At 37.4% G+C, this 21,168-nt stretch overlaps 1 protein-coding gene across 1 annotated transcript; it reads left to right on the top strand.

The window, feature by feature from the left end:
* Positions 1-83: 83 nt before the first annotated feature.
* On the top strand, positions 84-20,852 carry LOC141413714 (fatty acid desaturase 2-like protein FADS2B). Its single transcript, XM_074045655.1, has 10 exons — positions 84-210; positions 1,520-1,621; positions 6,943-7,068; positions 10,501-10,561; positions 13,267-13,343; positions 13,537-13,634; positions 15,428-15,524; positions 17,853-17,932; positions 18,912-19,037; positions 20,367-20,852. Exons 2-10 carry the CDS (start codon positions 1,547-1,549, stop codon positions 20,413-20,415), a joined length of 789 nt encoding a protein of 262 aa, XP_073901756.1. The 5' UTR covers positions 84-210; positions 1,520-1,546; the 3' UTR covers positions 20,416-20,852.
* Positions 20,853-21,168: the final 316 nt, after the last annotated feature.

Raw genomic sequence — 21,168 nt, 5'->3', positions numbered from 1 at the left:
TTATTTCACAGCCACAGTTGGTGGCAGATTTCCAAGAACTGCACAGGAGATTGAAGGCTATGAACATGTTCAGTGCCACAGCACAGGTTCTTCTTCATCCACCTTGCTCAGATATTGATTTTGGAAGTCCTAGCATGGCTAATACTGCTTTATTTCGGCAATGGTTGGACTGTTACAATATTCATTTCCTTTCTTCTCACAGTTTCTCAGGTAAGCAAGTATCCTAAACCCAGGCAGTAGCTTCAGAAAGTGGCCTGGAGATATTTCTTCCCTCCCTAGATAGGTGTCAGCAGCTAGCTGCCTGACACTTCTTGGCAAACTACTTATCAAAGTATCTACAAGTTACTGAACTTCTCTTGACCCCAGTTCTTTTATCTACAGAATGAGGTTGATAATGAACATGCAATGATTCTGAAAAGCACTAAGCAAGCTCATGTGTAAATCACCCAGCACTGGATCTGGCATATGGTAAAGGTTTAATTAATGACTCTTGCTTTGTACTGTTCACATTGTCTTATCCCCACAATTTCAGCAACTAAAATCTTGTCCTTGGCCACATAACATTCATCTTTATCTTTCATTTATTAACCCACCAACATTTTTCAATGCACTAGACCATAAATTCTTCAAGGGCAAAGACGACATTTTGTTATAAGAGAATAAGAACATATGAGTTCCTTTGTAAATGAAAAACAACTGGCTCCTAGCAGGGCATTTAATAAATCTTTGTTGAATACAATTTGAATCTTGGAACAAGACAGTGCTATGGATAGGAAGGAAATTCACATGGTCCCTGTCCGTGAGAAAGGAGACATTCAGGAAGGGAGAAGCCATTCAGCTACACGTAGTACAAGGAAGAATAAGACAAATGCCAAGAAGAACAAGCATGTTCTGTTGGAGTAGAAAGGGGCATTTCATTCTTACAGGAACAATTGGAGAAGGTTTTGTAGAAAATTAACAGTAACGTGTTTCCAGATTCCAGAACTTTTTCAGAATAAAGTAATGTATGTCAGAATTTTTATGTCAATATTTTTCCCTTGAAAAACAAACTTGGTTTACTCTTTGGAAAACAGATTTGGGACACGAAGAGAGAGAAATATTTGTTGGGTGCTGAGCATAAGCTAAGTACTTTACACTATGTCAATTAGAAAACAGCCCAGTTCATCAGGTATTATTGATCCTGTGCATCAGATAAATAACTAAAGTTCAGAGCTACTGAGTGACTTGCCTATGGTGATGAAGAACCCAAATCTGTCTGATTCCACAATCCATGGTCTTTCCACTCCACATTGGGAGATTATGACAGTGGCAAAGAGAGAATTCCAGGCTGAGAAAATCCACCTGATGAAGAGATGGGTGTTAGAAAAGAGATGACGTGTGGAAAACAGAAACAAATTTGGATTGAAGTCAGATAAAATCCCCCAGTGTTCTTCTCCAATAGGCTCACAAGTCTGCATCACATTGGCTTGATGATTTCCTTGTGACTTCCCAACCTCTCTAACCACTTTCTCTCTCTTAGGCTCAGAGTTCTTTTTTGCAGCATGACATGGGACACCTTTCCATGTTTAAGAAGTCCAAGTGGAACCACTTGATGCAGAAATTCGTGATGTGTCATCTCAAGGTACAGGATGTGATAGGGATTCTTGAGTGTCATTCCATAAGGTAGGGAGTCCCTGCTTGATTGGGCAATCATATCAGTAAAAACTGTTCATGATGCCTCACAAATAAAATGTGAACATACTAATAATGTACATTATACCTACTAATCTGTAATACCACATTACAAAATATATGTTTGATTTTTTAATTTTACGAGGAAAACTTTTATTTTTATTCAACAGGCTCTTATATTTTCCATTAATCTGACAGACAATTTGGCCCAATCCCTGGAACCCTTTGTCCTAAGGAACCACCTCACAAGAACATTTGTGTCTTTACAAATGAAGATAACATTAGAATGGGAATTTTTTTTAAAGTAATGTGAATATTTTTTTTGTCAGGATCTAGGGAAATCCAGCAGGCCTGATTAATCCTGGAAGGATAAAGCTGAGGAAATAAAGGAAAAGATGTAGGAAAACAGATAAAAGTTAAGATAAAGAGAAAGACTAATCAGGGAAGGCCAGAAAGCTCTGTTCAAGAAGAGGGTTGTAAAACTTAAACTTCTGGAAAAAACAAGCCTTTCACTAAACCAAATCCTTGCACTCAAGTCAGTTCCTCTTAGGAAAAGTCCATGAGCACTGACTTGGAGCTTGTTTATTCTTAGTTAACATGGTGGGCCTTTATATTATTTAAAAAAAAAAAAAAACCTACTATCTGGTTTTCCAGTCTATAGCATCTTGGAAGTAGCCAGCTAATAAGAGAGTGAAGAAAATCCTGGAGCCAAGCCCACATAGAGCAGCAAGCCATAAACATGGCCAGCAAATGATAAGAGTTGGCAGGTGGTCACTCACATTAGACGACTGCTTGCCAAGTATTAGGCACAGAACCATCTCCTTCAGGCTGTTGTCTCATGCAGTTCTCATGAGGTAGGATTACAGCATTTCTTCTTTTCAGTTGAGGTTGCTCTTCAAAGGGGTTAAGCCAATGTTCGTAAACTAAGTAGAAAAATTCATAGCACGGTGTCTAATAGTGCTGACTTTGAAGCAGTGTTTCTTAATTCTGGCTATCATTTGGAGACATTTGAAAAACTTTTTAAAAACACTCATGCCTAGACACCATTGCAAATGTTCTAATAAAATCCATTTGTAGTGGGGTCTAGATGTTAGCATGTTTTTGAAATCTCTGCAGGTGATACTAACTTGAAGCCAAGTACTGAAAACTGCTGATCTAACCATAGAGCATCCTTCTATGGGAACTCAGTTATTTATTGGCTGGGTCACTTTGGAGAAGTTATTTAATGTGTTCAAATTTCACTTTCTTCACTTGCAAAATGAAAATTTGTGATGGCTTCAACTTGGATCAATATAGTTAGGATTATCTGAAATACACGTGTGTCATGCCTAATAAAGTCCCCAAAAGTGCTTAGACATTGTTAGACATTACTAATATTAGGGAAATTTTTTTAATAATAAAATGAGGACCCACGATCATCAAGAAAAATGTTTAATCATGATGATATTAAGAAGATAGGGAAGTCAATCATAAATCCCAGACAGCCACATTGACTTGCAAGGAATCACCTACTCTAATCTATTGTTTCTCCCAGTGATAAGATTGACAAATAAGTATCTTAAAGAACAGAGAGTTGGGTTTTGGATTCATATTAAAGATATCTTTAAAGGGTTAGGATAAATCATAAATTGGCAATTGATCTGGCAAGTTTCATTTAATCAGAAAATTCCTATAGGCACACAATTCCATCATCACCAATGGTGGAATGATGATGTGTTTCTGAATTCACGCAGAACTATCACAAAATAAAAGCAGCAACATTTCCTTAGTCACTGTGAGATTCAGGTTATGGACCTGCCTGTTTCTCCTCTGCTGTGCTGAGAAGTCAGAGGAAAGGTAACACTCATCTGACCTAGAGGTAACGGGCAGTTGATTTCGTGCCTCTATGTGGAATATCTCCAAACGGCTCCACCCTTGCTAGCACTTTTAAAAGTCAATGCTTTCCCACTGTCTAAATCTGTACAGAGCTCTTTCTATACTGTGTCTCCAGAAACAATTTTGAGCTAGTTGAAATTAATATAATGTTGATGGTTTGTGAACAGAAGGAGAAAATGGAAAATGGCTTTAAAAGCAAACCAGTGTACTGTGCCTTTGTACCAGCAAAGTCAGTGATTCATGAACAAGATGAATATAGGCTTCAACTATGTGCAGAAGAGAAAATTACCTGTGGGGAGGAAAAGTGGGTGGAAGGGAGATGACAAAGAAAATTATAAGTAGCAACATCCCCGCCTTTTGCATGCATCACAATTTTAAACTTCAAAACTTGACTTAACATCAATTCTTCCTCCCCACCCCCAAAAAGGCACAGACATTGATATTACTCAGGATTTTCATTCACTAGCTGTGCAAAGAAAATACATTCTGGTCTTTGAAGTGAATGCACTATAAAAGAGCCCTTCTAAAAGTAAATCATGAAACATTTACCTGTGTTTTGGGCTTGATGCAATGCATGCTGAATACCCCCAACTTAATCCAAGTATTTCTGAGCACTGACATGATGCCACAGTAGAAAATTTCACACAACAAAACCTCGTTTCATGAAAAAAAAAATTCAAATGTTATATCTATAAGATAGCTCATTGTATATAGGCAAATATTCCAAAATCGAAATTCAAAATACTTCTGGTTCTAAACATTTCAAATAAGAAATATCAGCCTGTAATAAAATCAAAGTGGACTCTTCCACATAGCATATTTTTCAAGCTACTCAGCATACACATTTTAAAACAGTAAGAATCAGGTAGGCGCCAGTGGCTCATACCTGAAATCTTAGCTACTTAGAAGCCCAGACAAATAGTTCACAAAACTCTACCTTTAGAGCAAAATGGACTGGAGGTGTGGCTCAACTGGTAGAGCACCTGCTTTGAGAGTTCGAAGCCCCCAAGTTCAAACTCCAAATTCCAATCTCACCAAAACAATAAATAAGAATCAAATGTCAAATGTCATTATCAGGACAGTGGAGCAGAATATTGTAAATTAAGACCTTCTTATTCTGTCTTCTTAAAACATTTGATGGCAAAAGAGAGGGAGTGTCAAGCATGTTATTTCCTATAATTTTCTCAGTAACATTATACATTTTGCAGATGAGAAAATTACCAAAGTCAAATACCTATTAGATAGCCAAGTGGGGATATAAATTCAGATTGGTTATGGTCCATATCCTGTAATCTTTCTTCTGCACTGAAAAAGAACCTAACTTGGAAATGAGTAATGAGTCAATATGGTACCTTTATACAAATGTGTCAAGAGCAGTCAAGCATGGGGCTGATAATATTCTTTTGCTTGTGAAGTACTCTCTCCTCTGTCTCTGGTAAGAGTGACTTCCAAGTGGAGGTGGTTATTTAGATCACACCCATTGTTACTCTGGCCACTGTTCTAAGAACCAGGGCCTAGTTCTGTTAAGATCTGCTCTCTACCCCAATGTGAATGGAAATCTGGCTCTCATATTACCAATTACCTTAGATAGTCATTGACTATAAGAATATAGTCAGCTGGTGGAAGAAACCAACATGTTATCTTGAAGGACTTAATTAAAAGAGATAATCAGTTCTTATCACACAGTTCTTGTTTAGTTGTCTACTAATTTCTCTGGATTATATGTTTGCTAGTGTGGAAACTCCATTTTATCATGTTTACCTTGCTATCACAAATGCCTTGCTCAGCATCTCACACATGGGACATACTTCAAAATAATGTGTAGGTGAATAAATGAGCGAATGCACAATCTTAAGAATGAGTCACATGGAATTTGACAGGAAAAGTACAGAGTCTAATGGGCCCCAAAATGTGGACTAAAGACTGATGAATTCAATTTTGGATATGTAGAGTCTGAGATACCACAAGATGTTCAAAAGGAAATACTTGGAAAGTGATTGCCCAACCAGTCATGATTTTCAGAGACAGACCTAGGCTGGATGGAGAGATTTTCTAGAATTGTGTTAGGGGGTGTGAGAAGAGAATTCTACCTTTCACTCCTTTTGGTTGGAAGTGAGTAGGGAGTTGCTAAATTCCTTAGCAAAGCCTCAGAAAGAGTATGGAAATTCAGGGCTGATGCATACAGATTTCAAAACATACTCATCTACTTCTAATATACTAGCTAGACCACCATTCTCTGACAGAAATAAAATGCAAGCCATATTCAAATGACACCTATTATTTTAAATTTTCAAATGGTTACATTTAAAAGGTAAATTTATTATTCCATATATATTCAAAATATTATCATTTCAACATGTAACCAATGTAAAAAGGATTAGAAGAATATTTGTATTCCTTTTATTATACTGAATCTTCAAAATCCTTCAACTGGCCATATGTAGTTAATGGCTATTCTACTGAGCCATGTAGACCTAGGACGTGTTAGCCTAGTTATAAAGAGATGAAAAAAACGTAGTAAAAACTACTACTGCTGCTTGTTCTATAAATGATTAACATAAATCAGGGGAAACAGTATTGCAGTGTGCCAATATTTTACATACACATTTCTCATCTCTGAGCTACCCATAGTGGTAAATGTCATTATACTGCATTTTAGTGGAAATAGAATTCCGCCTCAAAGAGGATGATTGAGTTGCCAAAACCTCACAGCAGCACATAAATATCTAGCATATAAAACTAGGTTGTTATGCCTCTAAATCGTCTGCTCTGTTATAATCTTCAGACTTTCAGTAAGAGAGAAAATTATCAGCAAACTAATTAGGGATGATTCAAGCTTGGCACCAGCTAAAATATTTTCATTCTCATTTAATTTTTATATAAGAGCATTGAAGCTGGAACATTCAATGATCTGAGCCAAGTCCCCTAAGGAGATCACTTCAGATCCATGATTCTTTGAAATACTCATGGAAGTAGGATACTTGCGGCCACTCTTTTTCCCAGAATTAATTAAAGTCTTGGATCTGAGGCTTCTTTATGTGTAAAATGGAAATAATACTCCCTGTCCCACTTACTTTCAGAATTTTTTAAATGAGAGCCAAATAAGAGAAAGATGGAAAAACATTTCATTTTAGTAGGTTATTATGTTTTCATTATAGGAGTTGTTTTAGCCTCAAGTTGTGTCCCTGAATCAGACAATTATTTCTTCATAAGCTTTAAGAGTAAGAGGTTTTCTTTTTTTTTTCCAGTGAGTCATTCTATGACTCCACAGTGAAGGTGGATTGGAGAAACTCAAACATCTTATTTTGACTTTGAGGACGCATCCAGAAAACTCCATTAGAGAGGGGTATTTCAGGAGGGAATTGTATTAGTGAATAAACTCTCTCTTCTCCTTAGGGCCTGTCAGCCAATTGGTGGAATTACCAACACTTCCAACATCATGTAAAACCAAACATCTACCCCAAAGACCCAGATATTGACGTGGGCCCACTTTTTCTGCTGGGGGATTCACAACCTGTCAAGGTATTTTATCTATCCCAGGGAACAAGAGGAACTATTCTTAAAGGATTCCTGGGAAGGCTTTCATCTTAGTCTTGGAAAAATCAAGTTGAAAGTCCTGGCTTCACGACCTAAGAGCATCTCACCTTTCTTTAGGTCCAGAATATATTTGAAATAACTAAATCTGGGGTTGTAAGAATAGAAAAATATTTGGCATCATAACTGTATGACAGTAAAAGTCATTCAATTTAGCTTCCCACAGCAGATGCGATAACCCATATCATCACTTGCACAATCTCATTGCCAGGCAGGTCCCTTCCCAGCATTTATCATTATCACTGAAGTAACATAAACCAATGTCACAAAGTGGAATCAGATGACTGAGGCAGCATGAACTTTATGAATTTTAGCAAAGACATGGAAAGACCTTCACAAGAGAAGATAAGTCAGTGCATTTAATAAGCACTAGAGCACCAACACCTAAAAATCCAGTTATTTCAACCAATACTAGCTCAGTTGGAAGAGACTATGCTATTACATCTACTCATGTTCACTTTGGTGAATTTACTTTATATAAACCACACAGGAAAAAGGCTTTGTAAGACACTTAGAGATTCCACCTCTAATTTAGACTTCTTAGTGGAAAAAAGAAGGGAAAACTCATGTCTAGAATTTATCAGCTATTGATTTTTTTCAAAAACCTCAGCTTAAACCTGCCATGTAAAGAACTATTTAAATTACCAAATTTTGTAGGAGTGTTCCTTAAAAGAGGTGATGTAACTGCCACCCCAAAAGGTTATTTCTCCTCAAGGGGAAATGCTGGAGTAACAGTCTTTTGGGTATATCCCCAAGAGTGGTATTGCTGGATCAAATGGTAGATCGATGTCCATGTTTTTAAGTAGCCTCCAAATTTTTTTCCAGAGTGGTTGTACTAGTCTACATTCCCACCAACCTGCACATCCATGTTTATTGCGGCACTATTCACAATAGCCAAGTTATGGAAACAGCCAAGATGTCCCAGCACTGACGAATGGATTAAGAAAATGTGGTATCTATACACAATGGAATTTTATGCAGCCATGAAGAAGAACGAAATGTTATCATTCGCTGGTAAATGGATGGAATTGGAGACCATCATTCTGAGTGAGGTTAGCCTGGCTCAAAAGACCAAAAATCGTATGTTCTCCCTCATATGTGGACATTAGATCAAGGGCAAACACAACAAGGGGATTGGACTATGAGCACATGATAAAAGCGAGAGCACACAAGGGAGGGGTGAGGATAGGTAAGACACCTAAAAAACTAGCTAGCATTTGTTGCCCTTAACGCAGAGAAACTAAAGCAGATACCTTAAAGCAACTGAGGCCAATAGGAAAAGGGGACCAGGAACTAGAGAAAAGGTTAGATCAAAAAGAATTAACCTAGAAGGTAACACCCACACACAGGAAATCAATGTGAGTCAATGCCCTGTATAGCTATCCTTATCTCAACCAGCAAAACCCCTTGTTCCTTCCTATTATTGCTTATACTCTCTCTACAACAAAATTAGAGATAAGGGCAAAATAGTTTCTGCTGGGTATTGAGGGGGGGAGTGGGAGGGGGTGGAGTGGGTGGTAAGGGAGGGGGTGGGGGCAGGGGGGAGAAATGAACCAAGCCTTGTATGCACATATGAATAATAAAAGAAAAATGAAAAAAAAAAAAAAAAAAGGGGAAATGCTGGACCCTGAAAATAAGCTGCTTAAGATGATATTGCTATCTTCTTCAAGAAAAACTTAGAAGTGTTAAAAATAAGTCTATCTTTGTCAATTGTTGCCTGAACCTATCTGGTATATAAACCAAAAATGGTACAAAATTTGAAAACAGGTTTTCTCATCTTTGGGAGAATTCACACTCTTTATTAGAAAACAAAATCTTTTGCTTTTAATTTTTCTTTAAAAATTGTTGATGTTATCACAGATTAGTTGCTTTTGACAATAGCTCATCAAACAAGTTGGACTTCCCTGATGTCCTCATAGCTAAAGTTGTGATATGTTGATTTCTCTAATAGTCCCCACCTACCCCAGGACAAGAGGAATTTGTCTCACTCAAAGTGTTGAAGCAGCCTGACTCTCTCCAGATGTGCTTCCACATGCTCAGTACACATGATGCCTCTTCATAAATGCAGAAGTCACCTCTCCAACTTCTGCAGCTGAGCCAGGCCTATTCTCAGAGTTTTAGACACTACAGTTTTAAAGCTACTGAACTGTATGACTTAATCTCTGAAATCCACAGTTCCATATCCAAAGCATTTCTGATGAGTTCTTCCCTCTTTCCCAACAGTCTTTCTACTATATTAAATGCCAATTTCTTAACAAGCATTAACTAAATCTGCTATATTCTGTGCTCATATGCTGCAAGATTTAATATCCTTCTTCAGGGTAATACTCAACAGTCCTTCCTTTTTCTCACTACTTAGAGTTTGGAGGCTTAGGAGCAACTTAAAATAGTTATCATTATTTCATCACCATGTTACTCCTATTTATGACAATAAAAGGAGGGACTAACTATATTATCTAAATAAAGGAAGAAATCTACATGTAAGAAGGAAGATAGCAAATGGAGAAAATAACAGTCTAACACCTCCTATAGTGTTGTAACTGAGAGAATATAGAATGGATATGAATTATCATTCATTCGTTCAAACCGCAAATAAGTATTTATCAAGATTCTGGTAGGTGCTAGAGAAATATGGTCATTATTTCTACGCATCCCCTCAAAACAGTTGCTGTCATTGTGTCCTAGGCACAGGACAAATAAACAAGGGGAAGCCTAGGAAATGAATCGAATTCTCAGTAGTGAGTAGAATCTAATAATCTAGATGATGAATAATGATATATGACATGTGTTATAATCTCTCCTTATATCTATATCCATAATATCATTTTTTAGAAATCACAGTATAAGATCTATGATAAAAACACAAAAGAGGAAAGTTGGGAAAGACAAGAAAGACCGTATCAGTATCTTTATCACATGACCATTTAATGAATATTCATTGAATAAAATAATGGCAATGGAACACGAGTTTCAAGCAGAATCTTAAATGTTAGAGGTGAAAGAGAGCTAGAAAAGCTCATCAGAAATGTTCCTTTCAGCTACAATTACACTTGAATAAATCTCAAAGTAATTTCCATTAGAATTTTTTCAAAGTGATCAAAATCCCTGTAGTAAAATGAAAAATCCATCTGTGTAAGATTTGCCCTCATTTAGTTAAAGCAAAAAGATGCCCACCTTTAATTAAAGCACAATATTTGCTCCCATCCCTGTTCTTAGGTTTGACAGCCAATGAACACTGATCAGACGGCTCCTTCCACAGAATTTTACACACAAGCACACACACGCACACACACACCCATCTGTGAGCATGTTGACCAGAAGTATTGTCTCTTATTTTAGTTTCATTCTCTCTCCATTCAGTATGGCAAGAAGAAAATCAAATACATTGACTATGAAAAGCAGCACCTGTACTTCTACATGGGTGAGTCTCTCAGAGCCACTTCCCTTATCTTTAATGCAAGCACTTGTCAATCCAGATGTGTAATTAGAATCCTTTCACGGAAATCAGCTCATATCTTGAGAAAAGCAGTAGGTCTTATTTCAGACTCACTGGTATGAAAATTTGAAAAGGAAAATGGGAAAGCAAAGCTGTTTTTCAACAGTCATCTCATCACACTAGGTATTAGGCAGAGGAGAAAGAAGATGGGAAGGCAGAATGTTTATCAGCGGTCCTGTGTCCTAGAGTCTCATCTTGGAAAGACTAAAAAATTCCAAGAAAAACTAAAAGTGATATTTGTATGTGGGGGAAGAGAGGTGGGAAAATAATACTGAAACATTTATAGTGTGATACCAGACAAATTAGACTCCAGAATAAAAGTCACCAGTAGAACTACTATGTTAAAGAAAGTGTGCTGTTCCCATGACCTACCCACAACTGTAGAATACATACATACATGCATATCCACGTGGACATGTTGGTCAAGATTGAAAGCAAATCGGTTTAGCTGAGTAATTCTGACATCAATAAAAAAACATCATACACAAAAAGCCTTCAATCTTAACCAAAATCAAATTCCTAATAACCTAAAAATAAAGTTTCCAAGTAAATCTGCAAATTTGCTCATCTAAACCATACTTGCACATTTGGGAAACAAAATCAGGGAGGGAAGCAAACATTGCCTATGGACCAGTGATTCTCAACCAGGGATAATCCTTCTCCCCTGGAGACATTTGACAAAATTCTGGAGACAGTTTTGCTTAACACAATGGGAAGGGGAGGAGATTCTTTGTTGGAATCCAGTAGGTGGAAGGCAAGGGTGCTGCTAAAATTTCTATGATTCTGGAGATGGCCCTTCATTAAAAAAATAATTAGCTCCAAATTCTAACAAGTGCTGAGGTTCAGAAACCCTGTTGCAGAAGATCTCATTTGCCCACGTGTTAGCTACTAGTGGCCACCTGTGACATCCCTATGGAGGATAATCACTGGGTAAAGTTTTTGAAATTCACCAACCATCACTGCTATCCCTTCCAGAAATGGATTCAGCCTCCCTGTGCTATACCCATCACTAACTAATCTCTTGGTACTCCATTTTGAAAGATAACTGACCCTAGCCAAATTGTATATGAAGTTGCACAAGAACGAGTTTATTTTCTGAACTTTATTTTCCCTCCTTTCTCTGTAACAGTACAATATCCCCTTAGCTTATAAGGAATAAGTGAATGGTGTGAATTCACTGCAGAATGCCCACCTCAGAAACCATATTTTCCTCTCTCCCCACTTAAAAGCTATTTTAGTGTGTCCTTTCACTTCCAGTGCCAGTAGCATCTTGGGTACAAACTTTTACAGTAAAACAGAGATAGACATTCATTAAAGATGGCCAGACAAATTGTGTTCAAGCCACTGCACTAAGAAAGAGAAATTTCAATATAAACTGAACATTACTTTTTTGAAACACACTGTGGAGAGAGTCTTTGCAATGTCTGGGAATCCTAAAGGAAAATACTAAAGCCTTTGGAAGGTTAAATGATTAGGTTACACCACCTAACTGTGCCTGCTGACTGGCACTGATTTGTATTAGGTGTGATCCTCCTTCAGAAACTGTGAGACTGGGGCTCTATCATCCCTCATGATTACATTTCAAAGGAATGGCTCTCAGTTATCTGGGTTTTAGAAGATAAATCTCAAAGGAAGAGAGAATGTATTTGCAACAATAAGTTTTTTAAAGAAAATGCTGTAAGAAAAGGGAGGTCAGGGTCTTATAGTCAGGTTTTGGCTGGAAAAAAAGTTAATTATTTTGCCATGGCATTATTCAGCTTTCTTACACAGGAACTAGAAGTAGGCTGGGAACATCCCAGAGATGTGCTGTTGTGTTAGAAACTATGCTAGTGTTTACATGAAGATTTTGAGTATAGGGGTGGATCATCATTTGTTTTGAGAGTTTGTAGTCTTCATTAGCCAACTTTGAGGCTTAGCTGAGAAGAAGGCTCAGAGGATCCTGACTAAAGTTTTTTCAAGGAGAGAGCCTTTATCCAAAACCAAAGAATCTCTTGAGTCTATGTCATGCTCTCAGAAACCTTTTGGGTGTTGGAAGTGAAACAGGTAAATAACTCTCTGGCCAGGAAATGAAAATGAATACATTTTCCTTACTCCTGCCATACAACAACTTGTAAAAGAACACATTCCCAAGGATTTGAGGGTGTTAAAAGACTCCAGTACCTGGAAAAACATTGAAAACTCACAGCAGAACATTTTGGGGGGTGCCCTCTTCAAAAATGGCTCAAGCCAGTTGCCAGGGGCTCGCGCTTCTAATCCTAGCTATGCAAGAGGCAGAGATGAGGAGGATCACAATTTGAGACCCTTCACAAAAAAGGGCTGGTGGAGTGGCTCAAAGTGTAGGCCCCGAGTTCAAGCCCCAGTACCACAAAAAAAAGAAAAATAAGACTCGAATCTTCAAAATTTTGCTAGCTGCTTTGAGAGAACTTGGAACTACTGACCAAACTTCTATTTCAGCCTCTGGGACTTGGAAAGCCCAATAGAGTTCAGGATGGGGTTGTGAATTTCCATTTTGTAGCCTTTCACAGAGCCAACATTGTGGGAAAGGCATGGGAAAGAAGTAGAAATCTGCTACTTTGCACTGCGGCCACATTCTGCTCACTTATTTGCCATCTCTTTTTGTTCTTTTGCAGTTGGGCTGCCCCTCCTCGTGCCTATATATTTCAATCTCCAATCCGTGCAAGTCATGTACCTTCGAAAGTATTGGGTGGTGAGTAACTTGGCTCACTGTCTAAAACCAGACCAGACAGAAGAGGGGAACTGAAAGTTCTTAGTGCCCTCCAGATGTAGCTTCCTCAAGGAGCAGGATGTAAGATTTGGCCAGCACAGGAAGGAGCCCCTGCCCAGTAAAGACAAATGCAATATGTTCAGGACATCTAACTTTGAAATGTTTTCCTCTGCAGGACATTGCCTGGGTCATCAGCTTTTACATTAGATATTTCATCACATTTGGTCCTTTCTATGGAATTTTTGGAACTGTGCTGCTCATATTTTTCATCAAGTAAGAATACTTTCTTATTTCCATAACCCACAAGGCTCTCTTATTTCTTTATCAGAGCTATTTATGATTAACACAGCATTATGACACCATGTCCCATTCCCTGAACTGATATGTTTCTAAGCAAATGTGAAAAAGCAATAATACATTGTTGAATGCGACCATTTTTTTCACAAAAAGAATTTGCCCAATTTCTATTTTCCCCCTACTTTCTTGGAGTCCCAATTAAGTCATTTCAGTTGATTCCCAAATCCTTTAAAACTGTAGTTGGACATCATAAGCCCTGCCAAAAATCATGATTGGACTGGAAATTTTTTGGTGGTACTAGGGCTTAAATTCAGGGATTTTTGCTTGCACTTTAAAGACAGGCACTTTAACACTTGAGACATGCACAATTCATTTTTACTATAGTTGTTTTTTAGATAGGGTCTCACATTTTTGCCCACGCCTCGGACTGAGATCCTCTTACCTCTGCTTCCCAAAGATCTTAGATTACAGGCATGAACCATTAAGCTCATCCCAGGACAGGAAATTTTTAAAGTTTTTCTCTGAATAGGTATGTTCCCAAGACTAAAACAACTTCAAACAATTACTTTGCCTACATAGCCCTCCTCTACTTTCCAATTTATTCCTTCCTCATTTTGCTGCATTATCGTGCTAAATCCTAACTAATTATAAGGATAAAATCAGTTATTAGTCATGGGATATTTTATTAAGGGCTTCACATGCATTATCTTATTTGATGTACTACTCATACAACCCTATAATATCGATAGCATTGTCTTCACTTTTCTGCTAAGGAAACTGAAGCTTAGAGAGATTAAATCACTTGCCAATGGTAATAGAACAAGTAAGGGCCAATGCTGGTGCCAAGACAGAACTTTTTTTTTTATTTTTTTATTTATTTAATTCATATTTGCATACAATGTTTGGGTCATTTCTCCCCCCTGCCCCCACCCCCTCCCTTACCACCCACTCCACCCCTTTCCCCCCAGCCCCCTTAATACCCGGCAGAAACTATTTTGCCCTTATCTCTAATTTTGTTGAAGAGAGAGTATAAGCAATAATAGGAAGGAACAAGGGTTTTTGCTAGTTGAGATAAGGATAGCTATACAGGGAGTTGACTGGCATTTATTTCCTGTGCATGTGTGTTACCTTCTAGGTTAATTCTTCTTTTTTTTTTTTTTTCATTTTTCTTTTATTATTCATATGTGCATACAAGGCTTGGTTCATTTCTCCCCCCTGCCCCCACCCCCTCCCTTACCACCCACTCCACCCCCTCCCGCTCCCCCCCCCTCAATACCCAGCAGAAACTATTTTGCCCTTATCTCTAATTTTGTTGTAGAGAGAGTATAAGCAATAATAGGAAGGAACAAGGGGTTTTGCTGGTTGAGATAAGGATAGCTATACAGGGCATTGACTCACATTGATTTCCTGTGCGTGGGTGCCAAGACAGAACTTGAACCCAGCTCTATTTGATGTCAAAGCCCAACTTGTCACCCACTTTTCATATGCCCTTAGAGAGTGTGATGTCTTTTACTTTTGCACCAGACCTATAGAACTCTTTGGAGGCACTGCTCCAGCATGGAAGACCATATGGCCAACTACCTGTGTGTCGACTCTAGCTATAAAGGACATTCAAAAAGGAAAAGGAATGACTGCCATTTTACTGAGACCTTGGAATCTCTTTCATTTCCTCTACTGCTTGGCCAGCTCTGCCAAGGGTTATGCAAGCCCAGTGGCTGCAACTAGAACAGCATAAAGAGTGATCACTTCCTATTTTGATTCCCCAAAAGGTTTCTTGAAAGCCCCTGGATTGTGTTTGTTACCCAGATGAGCCATATACCAATGAAAATGAGTGGAGAGGAGAATCGGGACTGGCTCAGCACTCAGGTAATGGTAGAGTCTCAAGGGCGGGTCCTTCCAATCAGACTGACTTAGAATCTGATTACTTCATGTAACAGTAACTCACCTACATATGTCCACCATGAAGTGCTTCACTTGTAAGTCCACAAGATAAGCACAATGATTATTTTTAGCTTCACAAGTTGATAAAATTGAGTCATGAAAAGTTTCAGTAACTCATATACAGTCACACAACTAATAGGTGGTAGAAGCAGGGTTTTAACCTAGGTACGGGTACCATGATTATAGAAACTTTTCTCTAAACCAATCATGAGTAAACTACAGTCCAGGAGCCAAACCTACTCTCTATTTGTTGTTTTTGTATATCAAGTTTTACTGGAATTCAACCATGTTCATTTATTTACATATTACCTATGACTGCTTGCATGCTATAGCAGCAGAATTGAGTATCTATGAAGGAATTAAAATATTTGCTGCCTAGCACTTTATAGAAAAGGTTTGCTGACCTCTCTTCTAATTTCCCACATGACACAGCCTTTCAAGTGAGTCAACTCATTAAATAGTTAGGACATTCTGGACATGAAATGCTCTCCAAATATATTATTAATGCTTAAAAAAGTTATAACCAACACAGATCACCCCTGCCTCATTAACCATAGTCCTTGCCACTAGCAGTGCTATGATAACAAGGAAATACAGTCATTACCTTGCTTTTTCTCCAAGTTCATGCCCAAACTCAGAGGACCCCCTACAAGGATATAGAGAAGCAATATAAAACTTTTTGTTTAGTAACCACTTTTTTATCTTTTCGTTTTCACTTAACACTTATTTAATCATTAGTTAGTATAAAAACTTCTCCAGTATTGGATCCTTATATTTCTTTTTGGGTGAATTTCATAGTCTCCTATTCTCTCTAGGGTTCACATGTTTCTTACTGGGTTTCAGAAATCTTTATAGACTAGTAGATTTTGTAGACTAATATACATTGTAATGTATATTATAAACCCTTTAGTTGGTTCTTGACCCTGTAATTTTGCTATGGAAGGAATTTTTAAATATTTCACATTGTCTTGCATGCAACATCCCTGCCATGAACCACTTAGTCATCTTTTTCCCACTCACCCTACCTAGTGAGGATTCTGGCATGTAGCTGTAATAAGAAATTTAATTAAAATAATATATCACCATATCATGTTTACAGCTAGTATAGAAGGTTAGTAAAGTCTCTCCACTAACCTATCAACCTACCTTGTCTTTTGAATGTCTTTCATCTAACTTGCAATGACTAAAAGCAACGAAAACACTTTACACTCTTAAAAGTTATTGAAAAACTCAAAAAAGCTTTTGTTTATATAGGTTATATCCATTGATATCTATTACGTTTGAAAATAAAACTGAGAACTTTTAGTATATAAATTCATTAATAATAAAATATAAGAATAAAACAAATTCATGTTAAGATTACAGTGACTTAGGATACTCTGGAAAATTCCACATGCACACAAGGCAGAATGAGAATGAAAAAAGCAAACAATGTGTTAGAAGTATTAAGAAAAAGTTTTGATCTTGTAGATATCATTAACATATCCTAAGTACCTCAAAATTCTCAGAACTACACTTGAATAACACTAACATAAAGTAGCCACAGATTTTAACATTCAAAATGGCAACCACAGGTAAAATTAAACCTTAGAAAGGCATTGAACAAAATGACATTTATGTGGATTTTTAATCTTGATAGTCTGTGAAATCTGTGAACTTCCCTCTCAAGATAATATTTTTTCAAAAAATGTATAAAACAAAATAGATAAGGTTAATACATGATAAAAATCTTTGAATGGCCTTTCTCCTCACTTTGAAGTCCTTCAAATCTATTCTATGAAAATGGTAATCTGACACTGTAATCTCTGCCATAATCTAACAATACCACCTCCATCCTCCAAAGTCCTTATTCATGACGCCTTAGTCTTCTGTATCTAAGGATTGATAGTGATTTTTCCTCTCCAAATCCTACACACTCTTTCATATTTATTGTTCTGTATGTACTTCACTGTCTTTTGTTTGTTGGTGGAGGTACTGGGGTTTGAACTCAGGGTGCCAAACTTGCTAAACTGGCATTCTACCACTTGAGCCATGCCCCCAGCCCCTTCATTGTCTTTTTAAATGTTAAGATCCTTGAGATCTTGGACTGTGTATCTTTTATATTCCTCATAGTTTCTTAGGCACACACACACACACACACACACACACACAAAGTACTTAATAAGCACTTCTTGATTGTTGACTAAATAAAAAATAAATACTTTCTTGCTTAATAGTTAAGCTCATTTATATCTAATGCAATTTTTTTTCCAGGTCTTGGCCACCTGTAATATTGAACAGTCCTTTTTCAACAATTGGTTCACTGGGCACCTGAACTTCCACACTGAGCACCAGTGAGTGATAGAAGCAGTCCCTGATAGGTCAAGGATAGTCACTAATAACAGCCCCCAATGTAGTTTATTGTAAAGCCTTTCAGCTTAGAATCTCAGAATGGAAAACATGAACTAGGATTCTCTAAAGGCTGCTATATTTCTATTAGTATCAGTGGTTAAGGAGGGAAGAGAGAAAGGAAGGAGATGTAACAGTTGTGAAAAAATGGATTGGAATCGTGGAATTGTAATAGTGGCTTAGTTTTCAGATTTAAGTATTAGAAATTGGTGAGTATAGCTATCCTTATCTCAACCAGCAAAAACCCTTGTCCCTTCCTGTTATTGCTTATACTCTCTCTACAACAAAATTAGAAATAAGGGCAAAATAGTTTCTGCTGGGTATTGAGGGGGTGGGGGGGAGATGGAGGGGGTGAAGTGGGTGGTAAGGGAGGGGGTGGGGGCAGGGGGGAGAAATGAACCAAGCCTTGTATGCACATATGAATAATAAAAGAAAAAGTAAAAAAAAGAAGAAATTGGTGAGTGAGTGAATATGTGTGCGTGTGTATGTGTGCTTGTAGGCACACATTTGGTTTGTTGAATCCCAAGAAAAATCACACCACTTGAGTAACCAAGTTTTATTGAAATTTAATGGCAATTTAGAGCCAAAGTTACAAAAAGAGAAAGAGACAAAGGCAAAGGAAAAAGGATCTCCAGCTTTCTTAAGTAATTAAAAATGATAGATAAGCCATACTTTCATTTGACCTGCCCCAAAATAAACATGTTAATAGCATTTCACAAACATTTGTTACCCATAGGGCTCACGGGAATGTTAAAAGATAAGATGAGGGTATTTTGGCAAGATACCTGACCTTCCAAGAAGGATTGAGCAAGATTAAGGTTAGATTTGCACTGCTGATGTAATTTTATTTGGTAATACAGGAAATAAAGTTCCCTTGGGTTTTTCTTCAGGTCTAAGTTTCATATCTCCTATTTGTTTCCCTAGTTTGTTCCCCACAATGCCACGCCATAATTATCACAAAGTGTCACCTCTGGTGAAGTCACTGTGTGCCAAGCATGGGTTACAGTATGTGAGTAAGCCCATGTTGAAGGCATTTGGAGATATTGTCAGGTAATAACATAATTTCTCTTGACTCTCAACTCTCAATTTCCATCCTGGCAGTCTCCAGACTACTCACTGGCTTGTAAATCATTCATCCAACAACCATTTATTAAGAACTACTTGTGATTTCAACATAAGCACAGAAACATACAGAGAACAATTCCAACAGCAATGAAAACAGAAGTACCATTTACCTTTTGCCTTCTACATACTTCTTAGCAGTAACATCTTCCTGTTCTACATATTTTAAGTTTCCTGAAACCAAGGCTATGTATCATTTGTATTTGTGTCTTTTTCAGAACTTCTTACATGCTTCAGAAATTCAGTGGTGGAAGGGACTATCAAATCCTCCAGTCCACTGTTGCAAACTTACATGTCTATAAGACCTGGTGGGATATAATGTGTGAATCAGTTTGGGGTGACTAGCCACAAGTTGTGAGGCCTACAAAAACTGAAAATTCAAACTCATGCTGAGCCATTCACACACATTTTTCTAGAGGACATTGTGCTGATCAAATTAACAGCCAGAGTTCTGGGTTTAATAACTTTCTCTTTCTTTTAAAATCAGTGGGAAAATAGTATCTTGAATAAGGTCAACAAAGCTAGGCCTGATCTCATCTGATCCCTGTCTAGTATTCCAACTTCAGACTCTGTACTCTCTCTTGCCTCTCTGCCCTCCAGATATCTGGCTTACTTTCTATTGCTACAAAACTCCCTGCTCTTGACCATCTCATCTCTTTGCCTTCTGCGTGAATATTCTTCCAAATGTCTCCCTCACCTCATATCGCCTTGTCAGTTTCCATTCACTCTCCAAGGCTCATCTCAAGCTCCTTTTCTCATGTTGGTTTTCATTGATCTCCACACCAAATCTATCACACGCTCTCCCAGCACCTGGTTTTCTTAATTAATGACCTTTATCACAATGATACTTAATTTATTGGGTGATAAATTATTTAATACATGTCTCCCAATCTATATCAGGAACTCCATGTAGACAGTATCTTTCTTCTTTCTTCTTCAATGCTATCTACCAAGAGCTTGGAAAATATCTTCCACTTTATAAAATATAAAATGGGTTGGTATATAGATATATGGATACAGAACAGAATAAAATTAAAACAGAACTAAAATATTCTCCATAAAATAAAGGTGAAGTCATCTACCAAATCAATTCCATGTATTTTATCTCCTCCCTTAGTCAACAGAGAATGGCATTTATCAGATATAGCTGGAAGTAATATTGCCCTGACCCATGCAGAGGAGCAAACAAACACTCCAAAGAGAAGCTTGTTTTCCATTAGTTTCACTGACTGATGATTTTGTTTACTCTTCCCACAGGGCCTTGAAGAAATCTGCAACCCTATGGATGGATGCTTACTATGAGTAATACAGAGCCATATGTTTAATTGTATACCTGAGTGTGCCAGGAATGTGAATCCCAAGGACACATGAGAACCATGTCCCTAAAAGTCTTCTCTGCAAATAAGAAGCAGAAGAAACACAAGTTGACTTTGGCCAGAGTGACAAAAGGAAATGAGAGTTCATTATTTTCATTTTTTCACTAGGATCTTGAACTTAGTCCAATCAATAGACTTTAAGCAGATCATGTAAGTCAAGGAGCACAAGAATAGGAACCAGGTGAAAGTTTTACAGATGAAGTGGACATAGAAAGAAATGGGCCAAAGAGAGACATCTGATGGAGTACTTTGGAAAACGGTGTGCAATTGCTCTTTGAAAAGAATCATTTATTTAAAGAAACCACTTTTATAGTACAGGTTTTTTCTTACTTCTTCTCAAACATGCAAATTTCTTTTTCTTTAAAAATTGATTATAATTAACATTAAAATATCTTCAAAGATTTCACTATGTCAGACTTTCACTATCATACTTACATGTGTGTAATTAGTGTGTACATACACTGTGTTTCCACATGGAGAAATAATCATCTCATTAAAATCTCATTAAAACACTACCTATATGCAGTCTTAATGGTAACTGTCAAGTAGTTCTATATTACGAGGTGTCTTTGCTTGCTCCCTACTCAATAAAGCAGAACTACTGGACATCCTTATTGGGCTATTGTGATGAAATAAAGAGCTTCATTTTCTATAATGGAGACCATAGGTTGTGTCAAAACATT

This window comes from Castor canadensis, chromosome 1 (genome assembly GCF_047511655.1).
Source record: "Castor canadensis chromosome 1, mCasCan1.hap1v2, whole genome shotgun sequence".
Lineage (NCBI taxonomy): Eukaryota > Metazoa > Chordata > Mammalia > Rodentia > Castoridae > Castor > Castor canadensis.
The sequence above is the reverse complement of the archived record's forward strand: the minus strand, read 5'-3'. Positions and strand labels throughout refer to the sequence as shown.

What these genes read in the sequence shown, in the direction of transcription:
- LOC141413714 (XM_074045655.1), top strand. Translation starts at nt 1,547, where the DNA reads ATGGGACACCTTTCCATGTTTAAGAAGTCCAAGTGGAACCACTTGATG. An exon ending in GGGACTGGCTCAGCACTCAG is followed by an intron (nt 15,525 to 17,852) that starts GTAATGGTAGAG and finishes TTTTTTTTCCAG; the next exon opens with GTCTTGGCCACCTGTAATAT. An exon ending in GCATTTGGAGATATTGTCAG is followed by an intron (nt 19,038 to 20,366) that starts GTAATAACATAA and finishes CTCTTCCCACAG; the next exon opens with GGCCTTGAAGAAATCTGCAA.